The sequence below is a fragment of the Trachemys scripta genome, chromosome 4 (assembly GCF_013100865.1).
Source record: "Trachemys scripta elegans isolate TJP31775 chromosome 4, CAS_Tse_1.0, whole genome shotgun sequence".
Taxonomy (NCBI): Eukaryota; Metazoa; Chordata; order Testudines; family Emydidae; genus Trachemys; species Trachemys scripta.
Genome location: NC_048301.1, coordinates 118,815,812 through 118,833,084, shown reverse-complemented (window position 1 = coordinate 118,833,084; position 17,273 = coordinate 118,815,812). Strand labels below are relative to the sequence as shown.

Genomic DNA, 17,273 nt, shown 5'->3' with positions numbered 1-17,273 from the left:
TGTTTTAATTTTCATGCCCTTACTTTTAATCTAATTTAACTTGATTCATACGTCCTTAATTTGGAGATGTCCCTTTTGAAAAATGTAGGTTGTGAAGTGGCAGAGAGCTGCTGCGGGAACTGTAGGGGAAAAGGCTTGGTCTTGCCACATAGTGGTATTTTAGTTTTGATAGCAGCAAGGTAGAAATGTGTTTTTGTTTTGTTTTTTGTAGTGAGCAACATAAAACTTGTCAGCTCTACAACAGCCTACTGAAGTTAATATCAGGGATACAAAGTATATAACTCAGGGGTCGGCAGCCTTTCAGAAGTGATGTGCCGAGTCTTCATTTATTCACTCTGATTTAAGGTTTCGCGTGCCAGTCCTACATTAACATTTTTAGAAGGGCTCTTTCTATAAGTCTGTAATATATAACTAAACTATTGTTGTATGTAAAGTAAATAAGGTTTATAAAATGTTTAAGAAGCTTCATTTAAAATTAAATTAAAATGCAGAGCTCCCCGGACCAGTGGCCAGGACCTGGGAAGTGTGAGTGCCACTGAAAATCAGCTTGCGTGTCGCCTTCGGCACGCGTGCCATAGGTTGCCTACCCCGATATAACTACTGGTTTTCTGCTATTTAAAAAAACAGGATTATCGCTATAAACTTTATTCATACTCAAGTAGTTAAAATTTCTTTATTCCTAAGCATAAGTGTGTCACTATACTGTGAATATTACATAAGTCTTATTTTTATACCTTCATAAAGGTCTAAAGGCCTTAAATTTATCCCTTTGAAATGGAAAAATCCTAATTCCAGGTAAATCATAATACTTTTGTGCATTTGTTTTTATTACATAGTTCAGGATTTTTTCTGTAATGGAAATTTTGAATGGTTTGACCACAGTGAAGTGTGATGCCAAGGATGGGTTTATAGGAAATCAAAGAGACACAAGTGTGTGCCTGGTGGGTGGGGTAGAATGGTATTTGTAATACCTGGATTTTTCACCATTAAGCTCTAGGTGAATGTAAACCCTAATCTCATTTCTTATATCGTAATTCATTGAGTAGATTATTTTAATCAAACCATTGTTTTCAGCTGTTTGATTCTGTATTGTTAATTATATGCTTCACAAAAGCCCAAATGTTAATACTTTTTTTAATTGAGTTGAGTAGTCCTGGTTTACATATTTTCACAGTTTAGTGCTTGAATTTAGTGTCTTGCCGACATGCTCATTATCTAACTGATCGCCATATTTGGGGCTGGGAAGGAATTTTCCCTGAGGTCAGATTGGCAGAGACACTGGAGGGCTTTCACCTTCCTCTGCAGCATGAGGCATGGGTCACATGCTGGTATGAATGAAAGTAAAATGGTGGATTCTCTGTAACTCGAAGCCTTTACATCGCAATTGAAGACTTCAGTAAGTCAGCCAGAGGCTATGGGCCTATTTCAGAAGCGGGGTTCTGTGACCTGCAGTGTGCAGGAGCTCAGACTAGATGATTATCATGATCCCTTCTGGCTTTAAAGTCTGAGTCTATGATAATTGGGCCTTCAAAAGTATGAATGCACTTGTAGAAGCAAAGTTTCCCAACTCTTTAATGTGTGCAGTCTTACATATACTTAGGCTTGGAATAGAGTAAGATTTTTATCGGTAAATATCAGTACGCATCGATTTCACCCTACACACACAAACCGACAAAAAATATTTCTATCAATAATCAACATTTACAGATAGGCAAGGTAAGAAAAATGCTGCTTGAAAACTTCTTACTTTGATTTAAGGGTATCTATTCAGTATATTTTGACATGATGTTGATAATTTGTGTTCTAATGGTTATAAACCTTTAACGTTTTGAATCTCAGTGTCTGCTGTCGTTAAATAATTGTCTGACCGCCCATAATTTCCTGCAACTGTGAAATTGTAAATAGATAAAAACAGTGTTTTAAAATAAACATCAATATTCTCCATTGAAGCGATAAAAAATTGAAATTGAATTCTGCCAAGCCAACACATACTCCAGAGTTCTACAATAGCTGCCATCAATCTGTATCAGATAGTGATTTTATTCAAGGTAAATTATTTTGTTTTCAAGGTAAAGCATCTTACCTGGATGTCTGTCATCTTAATTCATCCCACTTTGTAAATCATATTAACTGTATTCCAGGGTATCCTGCTGGAATTTGCCCCTATTAGTTTCTTATACGTTTTTAGCGATATAGCAGTAATGTCCAGAGTCTCCAGACAGAACACAACCCCACTATGAGGGTATGGCACAAACCCATTGGAAGGCAGCCCCTGCCTTGCAGAGCTTGTAATAAAATAATTGCTCAACAATGTAAGAAAGAAAAAGTCTTCCCAAAAACAAAGAAAGGGTCTTTGGGGATTTGTCTTAAATATCTCACCTAGCCAGTCTCTGATGGGATTAGGAAGAAACTTTCTCTGTGGACAGGTTATTCCAGAGCTGCCTACTGGAGGGTTAGTTGCTGCTGTCTCCGAAGCAGCTGGTACTTCCGCTATTGGAAACAGGACACTGGACCATTGCTCTGATCCAGTGTGGCATGTCCTATGTTTTTGTGACAATCTGCTTTACTCTATGAACAAATCCCCTACCATTTTCTGAAGGCTCATTAAGTGAAATTGGAGAATTAACTTTTTACCCAGCTGCTGAACTTTTCATATTTATAAACACTTGAGGCTTTTGCTTATCTAAGAGAAAATGTGCATAGTTTGGAGATGTGCAGTTCCCTGCCAATATGTAATGATAATAGTTCTACACTTCGTATAAAAAATCCTAATGTTTCCTGTCACAAGCTGTGTGTGTCGATGCCAAGGGCAAAGGTTTCTTGCCTTGCTAATCTACATCTTAATTCGTAGATTTAATGTGAAGGTGTCGCATTAAAGGGGAAAAAAAGTCTTGGTGGTTTATAGAATATGAACTATATCTGTGAGCACTGTCTATTTGTTAGATTGTATTTATACTATATTGAATCAATGGTCTAAGCACTTCTTGCCTGGAAAACTAAGGAAATGTGCCGCATTCCTCCCCCAGCCTCCCTGATCAACGTCAAGGGGGTAGAACTTAATGAAGCAGCAGGACGATTCAGAGCAAAGAGGAACTCCATCCTAACTCATCCTGTTGTGCCTAGGTGTTGTGGCTCTTTTGGGGTGCAAGTTCCCCCAGTGTTCTGGCATCCAGATGATAGCAGACTGCACCATCTAAGCACAGTGGGGTGAGTTAAATTGAGTTTCAGCTCCTCCTCTGCGTTCTCTTGATTTTTGTAGATTTGTCAGACCCTCCAATATAGGATAATTTTTTTAAAAAGTGATAGTTACTCTTGGATGAGTTTATATACACACATTCTGTACAGTGTTATCACATTCCTTCTTGGGGCTATACTGTGGCTATAAGTGTCATACAAGCGAACATTAAGGTGCAATTAGAGCAAAGGACTGGAGGCCGGGATCTGCTGGGTTTTATCCCCAGCTCTGTCATTGTCCCATCAACTTCAGACAAGTCACTTAACCTCTGCCTCAGTTTGCCCATCTCTAAAATGGGAATAAGACTTCCCGTGTCACAGAAGTGTTGAGTGTTTAATGTTTTGTGACATGCACTGAGATTCTGAGAGAAGTGTCTGTAAGTGTAAACCAGTATTAGTATTAAATTTCTACTTCATGGTGGCAGTACAGCAGCAAGGATGATGTAGCCTGGGTTTGATCTGAAGAAAGATGTGAGATTTCTCCATTCGTACTCCAATGATGCAAGATATCCCACTGCTTTTTTAACTCAAGCACAAACTTTTTCTGTTTTGTTTCTTCTAGTTCTTTGGGATGCTTCTTTCACCCTTCAATTTCATTATGGAAAAGATTAAGCGCTTCATGCCATCCAGTCTCTGGCATCAGCTGACCCAAATTTGACAGGAATGTGTTTTGCACAGTAATGAGTCCCGATGTTCTCAGGAACCTTATCACCAGCTCCCGTTGGGCAATGGAGCACTTACCTGGCAGCTAGAGGAGCGAAAGGAAGATAAGCTGCATTACTTAAACTGTTGTCTTCCATCTTGTTAATGGTGCTTAAAGTAACCAAATCCCTTGTTTGGCCTTAGGATCTGTAATCATTTAAGAAAACATTTTTGTTGAACAAATAACTTGTTTGCTCCCTGAACCAGATGTACAAGTCGAGGCTGCTACTTTCTCTGTACTAAACTTCAGAACACAATAAATCAGGTAGATGTTTTCAGTGTTGGCATTTCCTCCTGAACTGCCAATAGTGATACCGTCACTAGCCAGCCTCCCTGGTTTAAGTATTCCTCAAGGACTGAGTACAGTTCTGCACTCTCTTTATTAGAAGGCCCCTTTTGTAAGTAGTTGAATGTGTCGACCCTTTAAGTGGCAGTTTAAGACAGGTTACACTAGACAGTAAGCAGCACGAGCAGTCTGCTTATGTCCTATCCCATAGGCTTACGTTGCACAAGGAAACTAAGTGCACACTTAGAAAAAGCGTCTGGATTCAGTATTCAGAGTGTTCTAGGTTAAATGCTAAACATTCTGCCTTTGTTTTTGTTTTCAAAGTGAAAGGATTTAAGAATTGCCTTTTAAAGTGCCACCAAGATGCTTGAGGTACCGGTATATGAGTCATTTTGTGAGGCAGGGACTCCTAAAGGTAGGTCCAAGATTCGTACTAGCATCCACTGATTCTGAGGTATGAAAACTGAAACTTGGAGCACTCCTGAGAGGGATAGCACACTTACATAGATGTCCACTGGTCAGTAATGTAAAGAATCTCCCAAAGGAGGTAGATGGCAGCAGCATGGCTTGGGACAATTGAAATGAGACATTCAGGGGGCAAATTGCCTGTTTTGTGCTTACAGGGCTTGGGTGTCTGTTACTCCTTTGAGGAAACAAAACCACACTAACCTTGGCCTCTTGAAGTATGGCAGTCGTAAAAATGTAACAGACATAAATGTAAAGGTATCTGCTTTTGGGTGGGGGAGGTCTCTATTCATAAAGATCAGTGTTTATCTGCATTCACTTCTGGAGTCCCAGGAAAGCTGTACAAGGCTGCTATCCTCACATTTCAACCATTTCACAGAGGTCTCGGGAGTGCAGCAACTCACGATGCTTTTCACTGCACTCTGGGCACATAACTCGGATTGGGGTGGCCGATAGAGTCCTCTCACACCCTCTTTCTTGTTACCGCCAGCCAAATGCAGAATGACTAACTTCTGTGCCCCTAATGGAAGCAGCTGCTGGGTGCTGCATATCGTCATGTTACTGTTTGGCGACACATAAATCAAGATCAGACACTCAAGGTTCTTTCGATCTTTTCTTTAAGTGCTTCTGTGTTCATGGTGCTCCATGGAATCAGGGCTCCTGAGGAGATGAGGGTATTCTAATTGATGCAAATAAAGGCCATGTTTAGCCAAACCTTTGATCCTATGGAAGCATCCCCACCCACCAGCCGCTCAGTCCAGTCTCCGGTCCCAGCCAAGGAACAGGTGGGCAAAGTCAGGGTCTGAAATCTGATCCACACAGTGGCAATGCAGTCTCAATAAGCTACATAAGGGATGTTTCCCCCACCATTCAGATTTGCCCCGTAATTCCCCCTTGATGCAGGAGAATGAGCACGGATTAGCCAAATCCTTCTTTAATTTGTCATTGAAGGACTGTGAAGCAGCCGGTCATTAGCACATCCATCCTTAAGTATCTCTTATGCCACTATTGTGGCTGAGAGAAAGACCCCCCCTTAGGTAGAAGCTGTGACACAGCATTTTTATCTCCCACTGTACATTTTCATTAATGGGGCCTTTGCTGTAGGCAGTAGGTTAAATACTTGATTTCATTTAGGAGTCAAGAGGGGAGATCTACAGAAAGATACTGACAAAGTTTTGGAGTTCTCCAACTACCGGTAGGTAATTTTCTCAACTTTTCCTTCCAGTTGAATATAAGCCAGTGGGACTATTTCTCACTGTGGAATCATTGCAGTGATTAATAGACATGTTGTGCTCATGTAATTTCACTTCATGGCCCACAGGGGCCCAGAAGGTAACCAACCTAATGCTTTTTAAAGTTGAACATTTTCCAGCATTTGTGTGGGGTTATAAATGAAGCACTGCCTCCCATGTATCATCCCAAGAGCTGCTTTCTCTCACTGTCCTCCCCTGACATAACAGTAACAGAAAGGGGATGGGCTTGTGCCGAAAGGAGTGCTAGCAACTTTCTCTGTCATGAAAATCTGCTTGCCTTCCAGCGCTGTCAGTGATTCTTAATGAGGGAGCCGCTCTGTTTCATTTCTTAGGGGAACCACGCATGCCCTACATAGCATTCCTTTGCCATTTGTGAGCAGTGTCCCAGCACCTGATCCATACATAGCAATGCCATTTAACTGTATCCCCAGTGATGTGCACAGATACCTCTATAGAAGTGGGCAATGATGGCTGCTCAGGGGAGATAGAAAAATCAACTATTGTTACCATATGTTCCATTTAAGAATATTTAAGCAAAGTGCAACACAAAAACCTCAAACACACCTAGCTCCTCACGGCAGCCCACACCCCATCATTTACCACCGGTGCAAACCCGCACAGCAACACCACCAGCACACGCAACAGCCACAAACATCATTCAAGCCTAGCAGTCTGTTGAGTCAGTGAGAAGCGATGGAAACAGCTGCAAACAGGGCGGAGAGCTCTCTTTCGGATATCGCCAGGTTTGCAGTTCACCGGGCTTTGCAGTCCGTTGCCCTCCAGTTCTTAAGTTCTCGACCATTTTTGGTTTTTTACACGTGACTTTACGAATTACCCCGTGAGACAACATAGACTTTCGGCTGCTAGCTTATCTAGAACTTTGTCATGACTGAGATTTCAAAGGAACCTACAGGAGGTAAGGTTCCAAATTCCCCTGGAAGTCAGTGGGCTAGGATACCAATTCCCTTAGGCCCGTTTAACACACTGCCAGGGAACACAGTATCCCTGTGTGTTGTACCCTTTTTTATGCTCTTAAACTGAGGCCTGGATAAATGAATGATTCAGAGAAAGAAACCTGTTTCTGCTAGAAATTCTCTCTATATCTTAGTCCCCTTTGCACAGGTCTGAGCATTTCCTGCTTCTGCAACATGTGTCACATAAATCCTGTCATTAAAAAGATTTCCACTCGCTGACCTGCTGCGACTGATGCGGCATTTTGCGGGTTGCAATATGTTTCTGTGTAGCAGGGTCTGTGTGAGACAACATCACTTCCCTCGGGCTTATAAACCAGAGAGGGAAGGCCCTTGGTGCCCTAGAATTCCTGGTGATTTATTTACAACACTGCAAGCCTTTTGTATAGGGGAGAGGGGACAGGTGCACGTGCCGCTGGACTTCATTGTTACCCATCAGCGTGTGTGTAGTGACACTGCTAACCAAGGTCATGGGGACAAGCACGGTGCAAATGTCATGTTGGCACAATGAAAGCCGTGTCCTGGCCATGGCAGTTGAGTGGAAGAGGTTCCCGGGGCAGTTTTGCTGTGGCCTAATTCCCACTTACTGCGTCCAATGAATTTATTCCCCACCCCCTCAGTTTGGAATTGTTGTGAAGGTGCCAAGGCTCGTAGATCCCCGACTCTGAGCGAGGCAGGGTTCAGGGGTCGCAGGCAAAACCATTAATAACAAGGTGCAAACGGCTGGTTTATATGGAACGTGAAGCTTTTTACTTATTTCGTTTTTGCACTTTGGGGGCTCTGTCTGGTTGCTTACGGAGCACTTGGTGTCTGGTACCTATTTTGGCGGAGAACAGGCGATTGGGTTCCTACAGGGCTTCGGAGGAATGCAGCAAATTGTTCTCTGGTGTTGTAATTCTGCAGCAGTAGCTGGAGCTTGTCTTCCCGTTATTAAATACATGCTCATCGTGAGGTCCTTTTTCTTTCTGGGAAGCAATGGGTGAAAACCTCCAGAAATAGACTGGAGAGGGGTCAGTGGGGGGGGGGGGGGGGGCGGTGCTGGGGCCTGCCTCTCTCCTTCAGCTGGATCACAGGTCTCTAGTACCAGCAGACTGAAGAGGTTAAAACGTGAGCTAGTTCCCCAGAAGGAGGTGGATGCTCTTATCGGATTCTCACAGGCATAAATGAACTGAGCCTATCATTTCTGGGCTGGGGGGGAGGAGCAGCACTCCCCAGTTTGCTAGGATCTGGTGCTGGGGTGTGGGAGCCAAGTTGAATAACTCCCAGGATTTCAGGATAGGAATGGCTGCAGAGGCAGGGGCTTCCTCTCCTGAGGGACCAGAGGACAGTGCAGCTGCTGACGGTGCAGAGAGAGACGGGGGTGAGGAAGAGGTGCAGTATAAAATCCTGCCCAGCAGCCTATGAGCAGCGCCAGCTTTCCACGTATGTTGCACTTCCAAAGAACGAACTGGCGTCTCATCTGCCTGTGGACAGCTGGTGTCCACTCTTCTTTACCCAGGTTGCAGGGTAGAGTGAGCGGCCTTCGGACAAAATCGCCCCTGTGCCCTCCACTCCAGGGTTATATAGACAATTGCAGCAAAAACCCACTCCCACCTCGAATCCTCTACAGTCTCACTCCACGTGGCCTGCCACCCATTCACTCTGCTTCCCTGTCCCCATTTTGCCCCTCTGGCCACCAACCTCCCTCCCTCCCCTGTCAGGGCATCATGTGCGCTGCTGCAGATGGCTTGGCAGCTGGGCGTTGCTGTCTCTAGTGCTGCCCGTCTCTTTTGAGCTTTGCCTCTCCCTCGGAGCCACTTCCCTTTCAGTCTGGCCTTTTAAATCTAAGGAACCCTGTCTGAGCCAGTGCCCTGAGGATGCTGTGTAACACACTGTCTCTACCATAATTCATTGTATCAATCGACTGTTTCCATGGGGTTCATGTCTCTCTCTGTGGGGGGTCTCTTCTCTTTAGTCTTTGGCTCCTTGTTTATTTGGTGAATTCCTGGCTCTAGCCCTAGAGCTTTGTCCAGTGATGTGTTCCTCTGCTCTTGATAGCCTCTGAATTATGCAACCACAGCTTGGGCTCAGAAACACCCTGCTGTCTAGATTTCCCCTCTAATCCCGCTGTAGGCTATCATCAGTCATACAACGGACTCTGACTAGTGCGTTCTCTTGTCTTGAGTCATGAGCTGAGATTCCAGGGCTATAATCCAGCCCTTCCCCCTCCTCCGCTGCTCTCTGGGGCAGCCTCTCATGTTCAGTAATAATGGACTTGGAGGCTGTAACAAAACAAAACAAAAAAGTCCTCCCACGTGGGTCACGACAGGTTATGCAACAAATGTCCCAAGAAATCTGACCCTGGGGCTTGGCGCTGTGGTCCCTGCTGTGGGGGAGCATGGCGGCTTGGCTAGCACATGTGCGTACCCCCTCTCAAGGTGACAACTGGCAGGTGTATGTCAGCAGAGCTCCTTGTGTCCATGCACACACACAGGAGACGGGCACAGCATGGGCTGTTGGCTAAGTGTACAAGTTGTTGGTGGGTCTATAGCAGCAAGGAGGCACTTTCAGGGCTGGGGCACATTGGAGCAGTCCCCTGGCTCTCCTTAAGTGCCTGTTTCTGACTTTAACCATATCTTGTAACTAGCACCATGTTATCCACGAAAAGCAGGTCATTGTGTAGTCAGGGCACAGTGCTGGCTCTCGCTCATGCACGGCTTCTGAGGAGGAAAATCCCGTACTCAATTTATGTCCATTTGGAAGCGTAGGATATATCCAACCGGTGCTTCATTTGTAATGAAAGCGGTGCCCAGGCTCAAGCAATTTTTTTACATTAATAACTGATGCAGCAAGCCCAGTGGTCCCAGGGCTGTCACCGGCCAGGCCCAGAGGTGCCGGGACTCAGCCCTGGCAAGCCCCAGCACAAATTGAGCACTGCATCCTACCTCTTACCCAGCCCCACTATGTGTCCTGTCCAAGATCTCAGCCTCACAGCCATCCATTCAGAAACCCATAAAGCAATTAATTCTGCTCCTTGTCTTTTGGTTCAGACAGGCCTTGGTGAATTTCAGGATGATTAGCACATGATCTTCCATGGAGGGCTTTCCATACACTTAGCACAGATCACTTAAGAGAGGTTAGTGAGTGGAATTGAGTATCCTCTGACAAGACTCCAGCCTTAGTAAGCTCTTACAGATAGAAAACATCTGCTTTCTAAGGAGGCTTGTGGTGAATGGAGGGGGAGTTTGTTGGTCCCATTTGTAGCAGAGCACAAGGGAGGTCTGAATTTCATTAGCCCTGCAAATGGAAAGTCTCCACATTAGGCACGAGAAGGTAATTCCATGTAACCAACTTATTTCCAATTGCTAGATATTTAATGACTAATTCTTTGCTGAGAGAACACGGGACAAACATTAGCTGTCTCACAGTGGCCTCTGTGTGGTCACAGACGGGTGGAGAGGCAAAGGGAGTTCTCCAAGGCTGCACAGCAAGTTGGTTGCAGAGCCAGGAGTGAGCCCTCTGCTAACTCCACTGGGCCACTGTCCTTGTCTGTGCTACTTTGGATGTATTTCAGTGTTGCTGATACAAGCTCCTTTGTTAATGCCAGCAACCCACTCAAACCCAGGGAAGTGTCAGGCATCACTGTCTGCCCTGTGCCTTATCCCATGCATGGCTGGAAAAAAAAGAACACATTTCTACATTGCTAGGTGTGAGATGTGCATGCAGTCCTGCTTGGACTCCCTCCGAGGCCTTAAGCAAGCTACATAAGGCCCAGTTTTCAAAGGTGTTAAGCACCTGCCGCTCCCACTGGCTTCAGCTGGGGTTGTGCTGCCTCAGTGTTTCTGAAGATTTGGCCCTTAACTCGTCTGCTTTGGCCTTGCTGTCTGCAAGACGGGGATAATCCTGCGCAGTGCTGTACGGGTTGATGAATGTCTGTCACATGCTAAGGATCCCCCTTGTAGGGAGAAGATAACTTTAATATTTCCTGCCTTATGTGCAAGTCACAAACACCCATCCTCCGTGATCTCCTAGACGTATTCCAGCACTGGTTCACACACCTGCCTGCTCAGTCTCTCTCTTCCCCCGGTGAGCACCTCTCAGAACCGGCACAGCTCATCCGAAATGACCTGGAACTTGTTATTGCCTTATTGGGAGTGTGTTAAAGCTCAGACTGACTTTTCCCAGTCCCTCAGAGGTCACACTCCTGCCCTGTTTAAACAGATGTAAGCACCGACGGAGGAGTGACACATCCCCTACCTGCCCCTTGTGCACACAAGTCACTCCCTAATTTTGCACAAAAATCCACCTCCCCCATCTCATGTCTAACATGCATTGTAAACTTATTGGAGCCAGAATTGAGACTTTTGTCTGTAATGTCCTATCGAAATCATGATTATTTTACCTCTGGCTGCTCATTCCCCTTCATCTATCTCCAGTAATGCCCCTAGGAGAAGCACCCATTGGTAGTGGTGGATTGTTTCATTTGCATTTATTTGGACTCTTGTGATTTTTTCCTTCCTCTTCTACGGCGTGCCTAAAAAACTAAACAAAAAGGTGGTCTTGTGATGCACTGGAGTGAGATTCAGGAGATCTGGCTTCAGTTCCTAACTCTGCCACAGACCCCTCCTGTGTGACCCTGGGCAAGTCACTTAGTCGCTGTGTGCCTCAGTTCCCCACCTGTGAAGCATGGAGAATACTTCCTTTTTCTCATCCTTGGTCTACCTGGTTTATTTAGGACTATACATTCTTTGGGGCAGAGACTGTCTCACACTAGATATGTGCAGCCTTCAGCACAATGGGGCCTTGCTCTCACTTGGGGCCTCTAGCTGCTTCTTTAATAATTGCTAACAGGCATCCTTAATCCACTGCCCTGTGTCATTCTAATTCCCCATCATGCCGGGGTGGGGAAGGCCACAATTACCAGTGCTTGAGAGGCTTGCCCCTTCAGCTGCTGTCACACCGTGAAATGACGCTTTCCCAAGGTTAACCTTGTAGAGTTGGTGTGGTTTGCAGCTAGGAAGGGAAAGCCAATAAACCCCCGTGGCTGAAGCAGCCTGCCAGCATTGTTGGATGGTGTGCAAGACTTTTTTCTCCATTGCTTTAAAATATTGAACACCCGCGTTCAGGGAGAAGAAATATTCCAAGGCTTTAATGGCAGTTAATGATGAAGGTGCAGCACATGTCCTATCATTCATCAGGTGGACCTGTAAACCCGCAACATTGTATTTCTGCCAGAGGAGCACTCCCGAAAGGTCTGCAGGGAGAAAGAAACGTTTCTTCAACACTGAGGGTCCTTTCTGGCCCATTCAGTGTGCATTACCCAGGGGGAGGGGAGGCAGATTTCTTGCAAAAATTCTTTTTTTTCTTTTTTAGTTTGTCTTAAATTGATGGCAGGCGGGGCCGTAATGAAGATAAACGAGGTGCGCTCTTCCTGGTAGATTAGACCTTGCACAGGTGAACACGTCTGCTACAGCAGCTTTGAAATGCCCTGGGTGGAGTACAAACCCTTCTCCTCCCCTTCACCTGCAGGAATTCCACCAACACCCTTTGGAGAGGAAACAAATCGCTGTGAAAATTGCATAATGTTGGAAACCCAGAGGGGTTTGGAGAGCCCAAGGGGAGGCACCAAAACCTCTGAGATGAACAAACCTGACCTTGAACCAAAGCCTTGCATCAGCTGAGAGAGGCTGGGAGCTGCTGGTGGGCCCTCTAACAACTAATATGAGCACTGTTCAAAAGGGAAACCAGTCTGTAACTGCAGTGCGTTACCAGCCCCTGCTGAACTTGTTGTGTTATCAAATGTCCCCTCTAGTCCGTGTTCACACACAAACCCATCCAGTGCTGCACTGGCCCTGCTCTGGGCCTCTAGGCTGGCCGAGGGGCGAGTCCTTTGCCACTGCATTTCATACAAGACTAGTTCAAGTTTCAGCTCATTACCTTGTCTATATGAAAAGGATTCAGCAAGGGCCAGACGGGGAGCCCCTTCCACTCCTGGGCAGCCCACACCAACTTGCCACGCAGAGGAAGGGATTCACAGCTCGGCTCACCAGCAGACGGTTTCGATTCCTGGGATGCGTCTAGGTAAGCTGGTTCCCCCACTCCAGCCTAGTAGCTCCCAAGGTAGAGCGGGGTAAGATCACAGTCCAGAGCAGGAGCTTCATTCCGAGCCGTGAAACGGCACAGGCATGGGTTAAAAATAATCATAAAAAAATCCCTTTGCTTTAATCCATCCCTACCCCGCTTCTGCTGGCTGCATCTCTAACTGCCTAGTGCTAGAGGAGGCTAATCATCATCAGAGAGTTTTCCCAGCTCTCTTAGGCATGGTGGAAATACAAAGAGGTGTAGAAAGGACCCCCCAATTTTTTTTTTTCAGATGGAAAAAAATGTAAACGTTGAATTGTCCATTGCCATGGAAACCAGTGAGCCGTGTTTCCAGGGAAGTTGGATTTCATTCCAGTCGCTTTAGGTTTATGACACCCTTGCAAACTTGCATAAAAATGTCCAGGTTCAGGCACACCGGTTACTCACCTGCCCTTCAGCAGGATGATTGAGCATGGAAAACCCAGTCACACTTTAGTCAGCCATCAAACAAGCATGACTCGCCCTGGGCAAATAGGGAAACAAACTTGGGGAGGAGAGTTTAGAGGCATCCTTAACCATTTGATTCAGTATCATGGCATTTCATATATATTGCCTTTAAAGGACTTGTATAAAATGACACAAAAACGAACTATATCTGTATCCCAGTAAATAAATACACTACTGTAAACCCACCAGGCGGGAGGGGAATGTGCATCGGACACACTAAATTACAGTTAACTTCTAAGGCACAATACTGTCCAAGCAACGGTGCATTCTCTTGAGAGTTGGACACCACAAATGGTGGGCCAGTCTATACGCCAAAATTACATTGGGTTAGCTACGTCGGTTTCTGAACCAGTTTAGTTACACTGGTGCGACCTGCTTGTTAGGAAAGTCTTAAACCAGCTCAGAGTGGCTAACAAATCAACGTAAAGCACCCTTAAACCAAATTCTCTGCACTCCAAGGCTTGAACTATACTCATTCAGAAACGTAGGTAGTTGGTGCAATTTCTGTGTGTAGACCAGGCCTAATTTAGGGCTTGCAGTGGTGGGGGGCAAGGGGTGGTGTATGTGGGGTGGTAACAAGTATTTTTTTCTATCAACTTGAATTTCGGTCAATAATAAAGTTTCAGCCACTCAGCAAAGATCTGGAGGCTAACCTAGTACTTGGTCTAGCACTGTGCAGTCAGGCGGCTTTCACAGAGAACTGCCTGCCTATAAGGCAGCCAGCGGTAGAGACAGGAGGCTCTACCTGAACTATTGTTCTGTTCTGTTCTGGTGGGACATGTCTGGCATGCTGACGAGCTTCATGGAAAGCCAAGAATGATCATTTCAGGGGGTTGTGGTGGAAATCTCACTGGAAGACTGCACCATCTGCCAGCCTACAGGCTTTAAACAGAGTGGGGAAGCAGGTCGGCTTCTGTATTGGAGACTGTGAAGAGAAGCTCTCGCTCCCAGTCACACGTGTAGTAATGCACAAAGCAAAGAGCGTTGGTTTCTGATATAGGTTTATAATGAATTTTATCTTAAAATAATAAAGCCGTATACACAACATACAAATGAGTTTTACAAAGAGCCACTGTTATATAAGTTTACTTTAAAACCTACCAGTCTCTTCACAGACTCTTTGCTCTCTTTCTCTCTCTCTGGACTTTTTCCCCCCTTTAGTAGTTAATCAGATTTTGGGTGACAATTTGCAAATCTGCCTGTCCTCTTCATTGAGGAGTGGAAGAAAAGTCCACTTACAAAGAGTTGCTCTTGTCAGCTCCTGTCTCTAGTGCAGCCGTGCATTAACGTGCTGGGTCTGTTTGAGACCATCGCGCTTCCTTAGGGCTTTGCAACATCCTTCCTTGGGCCTCGCTAAAAACAAAGCAAAGAGAGAGAGCTTTCTGCAAGGATTTCATAGTTTGCTCTAGGTTGGGGACGGTGGTTTTGGGTTTTTATTTTTGTTCCTGGTGAAATTTAATTTATAGCAAGAAAATTCTTTAGGGACACGCAGGGATCAGTCACTCACATTCCGACGATCGGTCTCACGTTCGTAAGCAGCTGCGCTGACCTTTCGCAAGACGACAATGGGCAGAAGACGCTTCACAGTTTAAGCAATGATTGCAGACTCCTTCGAGGGAAGGGGATAGACTTGCTGAGCAGTTGGAAGGGTCCACGGTATCTCCTGGGAAATGTAGTCCTGTCGTTAGTGCTTTGCAGAATTCATTAAATAAAAGCCATGCAGCTGAACTACAGCTCCCGGAATGCCATGGCCCATGGGGCACGGGTCGTGCGTGAGTTTGTTTTTCCCTCTCTGGTTCCTGTCTCCTCAGGTTTGGTCTAACCACTCGGCCCGCTTCGGTGCTTTACACGTGTGCACATCAACAGTGTCCTCGCACTCCTTGCAGCGCACAGCGCAGCACCAGTGGAACTTGCACTCGCACTTGGTGATACGCGTGACGCGGGTGGTGTCATAGCCCCGGCCACAGCACATGACCTCGCAGCCGTCGGTCCCACGGGACAGTTTATTGCACACACGACCCGCCGTCCCCAGGGAACCTGTAGGAAGGAAGCAAGGGTTCATTACACTGTCCCGCTCAATCTCGCTGTGAACGAAAACGCACCATTGTGACATAAGAACGGCCCTACTGGGTCAGACCCAAGGTCCATCTAGCCCAGTATCCTGTCTTCCAACAGTGGCCAATGCCAGGTGCCCCAGAGGGAATGAACAGGTAATCATCAAGTGATTCATTCCCTGTCACCCATTCCCAGCTTCTGGCAAACAGAGGCTAGGGACACCATCCCTGCCCATCCTGGCTAATAGCCATTGATGGACCTATCCTCCGGGAACTTATCTCGTTCCCCTTGTATAGTTTTTGGGGCGATTTTCCAGGCATTGCTATCAGGGGCTCTCTGAAACCAACTACTGTCCATCTAGACTGTAAGGTCTTTGGGCCAGGGCCTGCCTGTTTTGTTCTCTGTCTGTACAGCACCTCACGTGATGGGACCAGGTCAGGATTGGGGGGCCACTAGGCCCTACTGCAATATAAGTTGGAGAGACTGAGTTTAAACACATGCTGTTTTAGCAGTGCATGAATTCCTAATTTACTGTTTTTACATGGTAGGTTCTTGGGTGCAGGGACCGTACTGTGCCCTGTGGGTCAACAGCAGTATGTTTATAGATCTATGGACCAATTGTCTCTCTGCCTTAGCATTCAGCTCCCTCGCCCAGAGAGGACGTGAATCCTTACACAACAGCCCCAGGTCTTTCTATGAAATGCAGAGCACAATTTTCTGTATACATTTTCAACCAGGCCACATCCTTGAACCAGGTTTCATTTGTGTCCTGTGGCTCAGAACTCACAGGGCAGATGGGTTCAGAAATAGAGACGCTTTGCCCCGAGCTGCTCTGAGCGCTGGCCCACATGGTGGAGCCTGGTCATACAAAGTGACCTGCTTTGAAGTCCCTGATCCCGTGATAGCCCCATAAGCAAAAGCACAAGCGTGGCATCTACTGGCTAATGCTCAGGAGTCATTGGGGCCCAATTCCCCGTGGCCCTGCACCTCAGGCTGATGATTAGACCAGTGCAACGTGGGTGGGAACCACTGCCACATTGGCACGGTAACATTCCCCACTCACTCTCCACTGGCGAAAATGACTGCACCAGGCGCAGGGAAATGGGGAATTGGTTCCCATAGATGAGGCCCTCTGCCTGCATGGACATAAATGGTATCAGCTAAGCCCCCTAAACAGCAGCAGGGAAATACCCAGTAATGCATGCTTTAAACAACACGGGGAGAGCCGAGGGGTCGCTCAGGCCCCAAACCGCACCTGCATGCTCTTCCCTAGGTCTGTACGGTTCCTGGAATTCTTGAGCTCTAGTTTTCCTAGCACGAACACCTCGCATTCTCATTTTGGGGGCAGTGTTGTGTGCAAGTGCCCGTGTCAATGGAGAGCCTTTCCTCTCCTGCGGGGTTTCTGTTGGAGGATGTGGGGGGGTCTGGGCCCTGAGGTCACATCTTCTGTCTAGTATCAGATGAGTTCAGATCTGCCCTGGCTGAGGTCAGGTCTCTGAGGGGAAAGAGGCCCCAGTTTGGTCTCTAGCAGCTGCTCTGAGCCGTCTAGCCATAGCTGAGGGACCGAGCAGGTGAGGGACAGGGACCTTCAGCCTTGCTGATCACGCCTTATTCAGACAGGCCTTTGGTTTCTGGGGAATTGGGGCAATGCACTGAGTAAATTCTTTCTTCTTCTGGCCTCTCCCTTGGATCCAGTTCAGGGGCTGTCTAGACACAAACCGGCCCCCTTTCACCTCTGTC

General features: G+C 46.4%; 2 protein-coding genes across 3 annotated transcripts in view; one reads left to right on the top strand and one right to left on the bottom strand.

Annotated features, from left to right (window-relative positions):
* The window catches only part of ST7L (suppression of tumorigenicity 7 like), a 58,489-nt gene that overhangs the window by 36,195 nt on the left and 5,021 nt on the right, over window positions 1-17,273 (top strand).
* WNT2B (Wnt family member 2B) overlaps window positions 14,463-17,273 on the bottom strand; it is a 46,400-nt gene continuing 43,589 nt past the window's right edge. For both annotated transcript variants that reach the window (XM_034770601.1, XM_034770602.1), the window contains exon 5: window positions 14,463-15,515. In XM_034770601.1, the coding sequence (XP_034626492.1) occupies window positions 15,286-15,515 (230 nt within the window). In that variant the 3' untranslated portion in view covers window positions 14,463-15,285. The remainder of the gene's footprint in view (window positions 15,516-17,273) is intronic.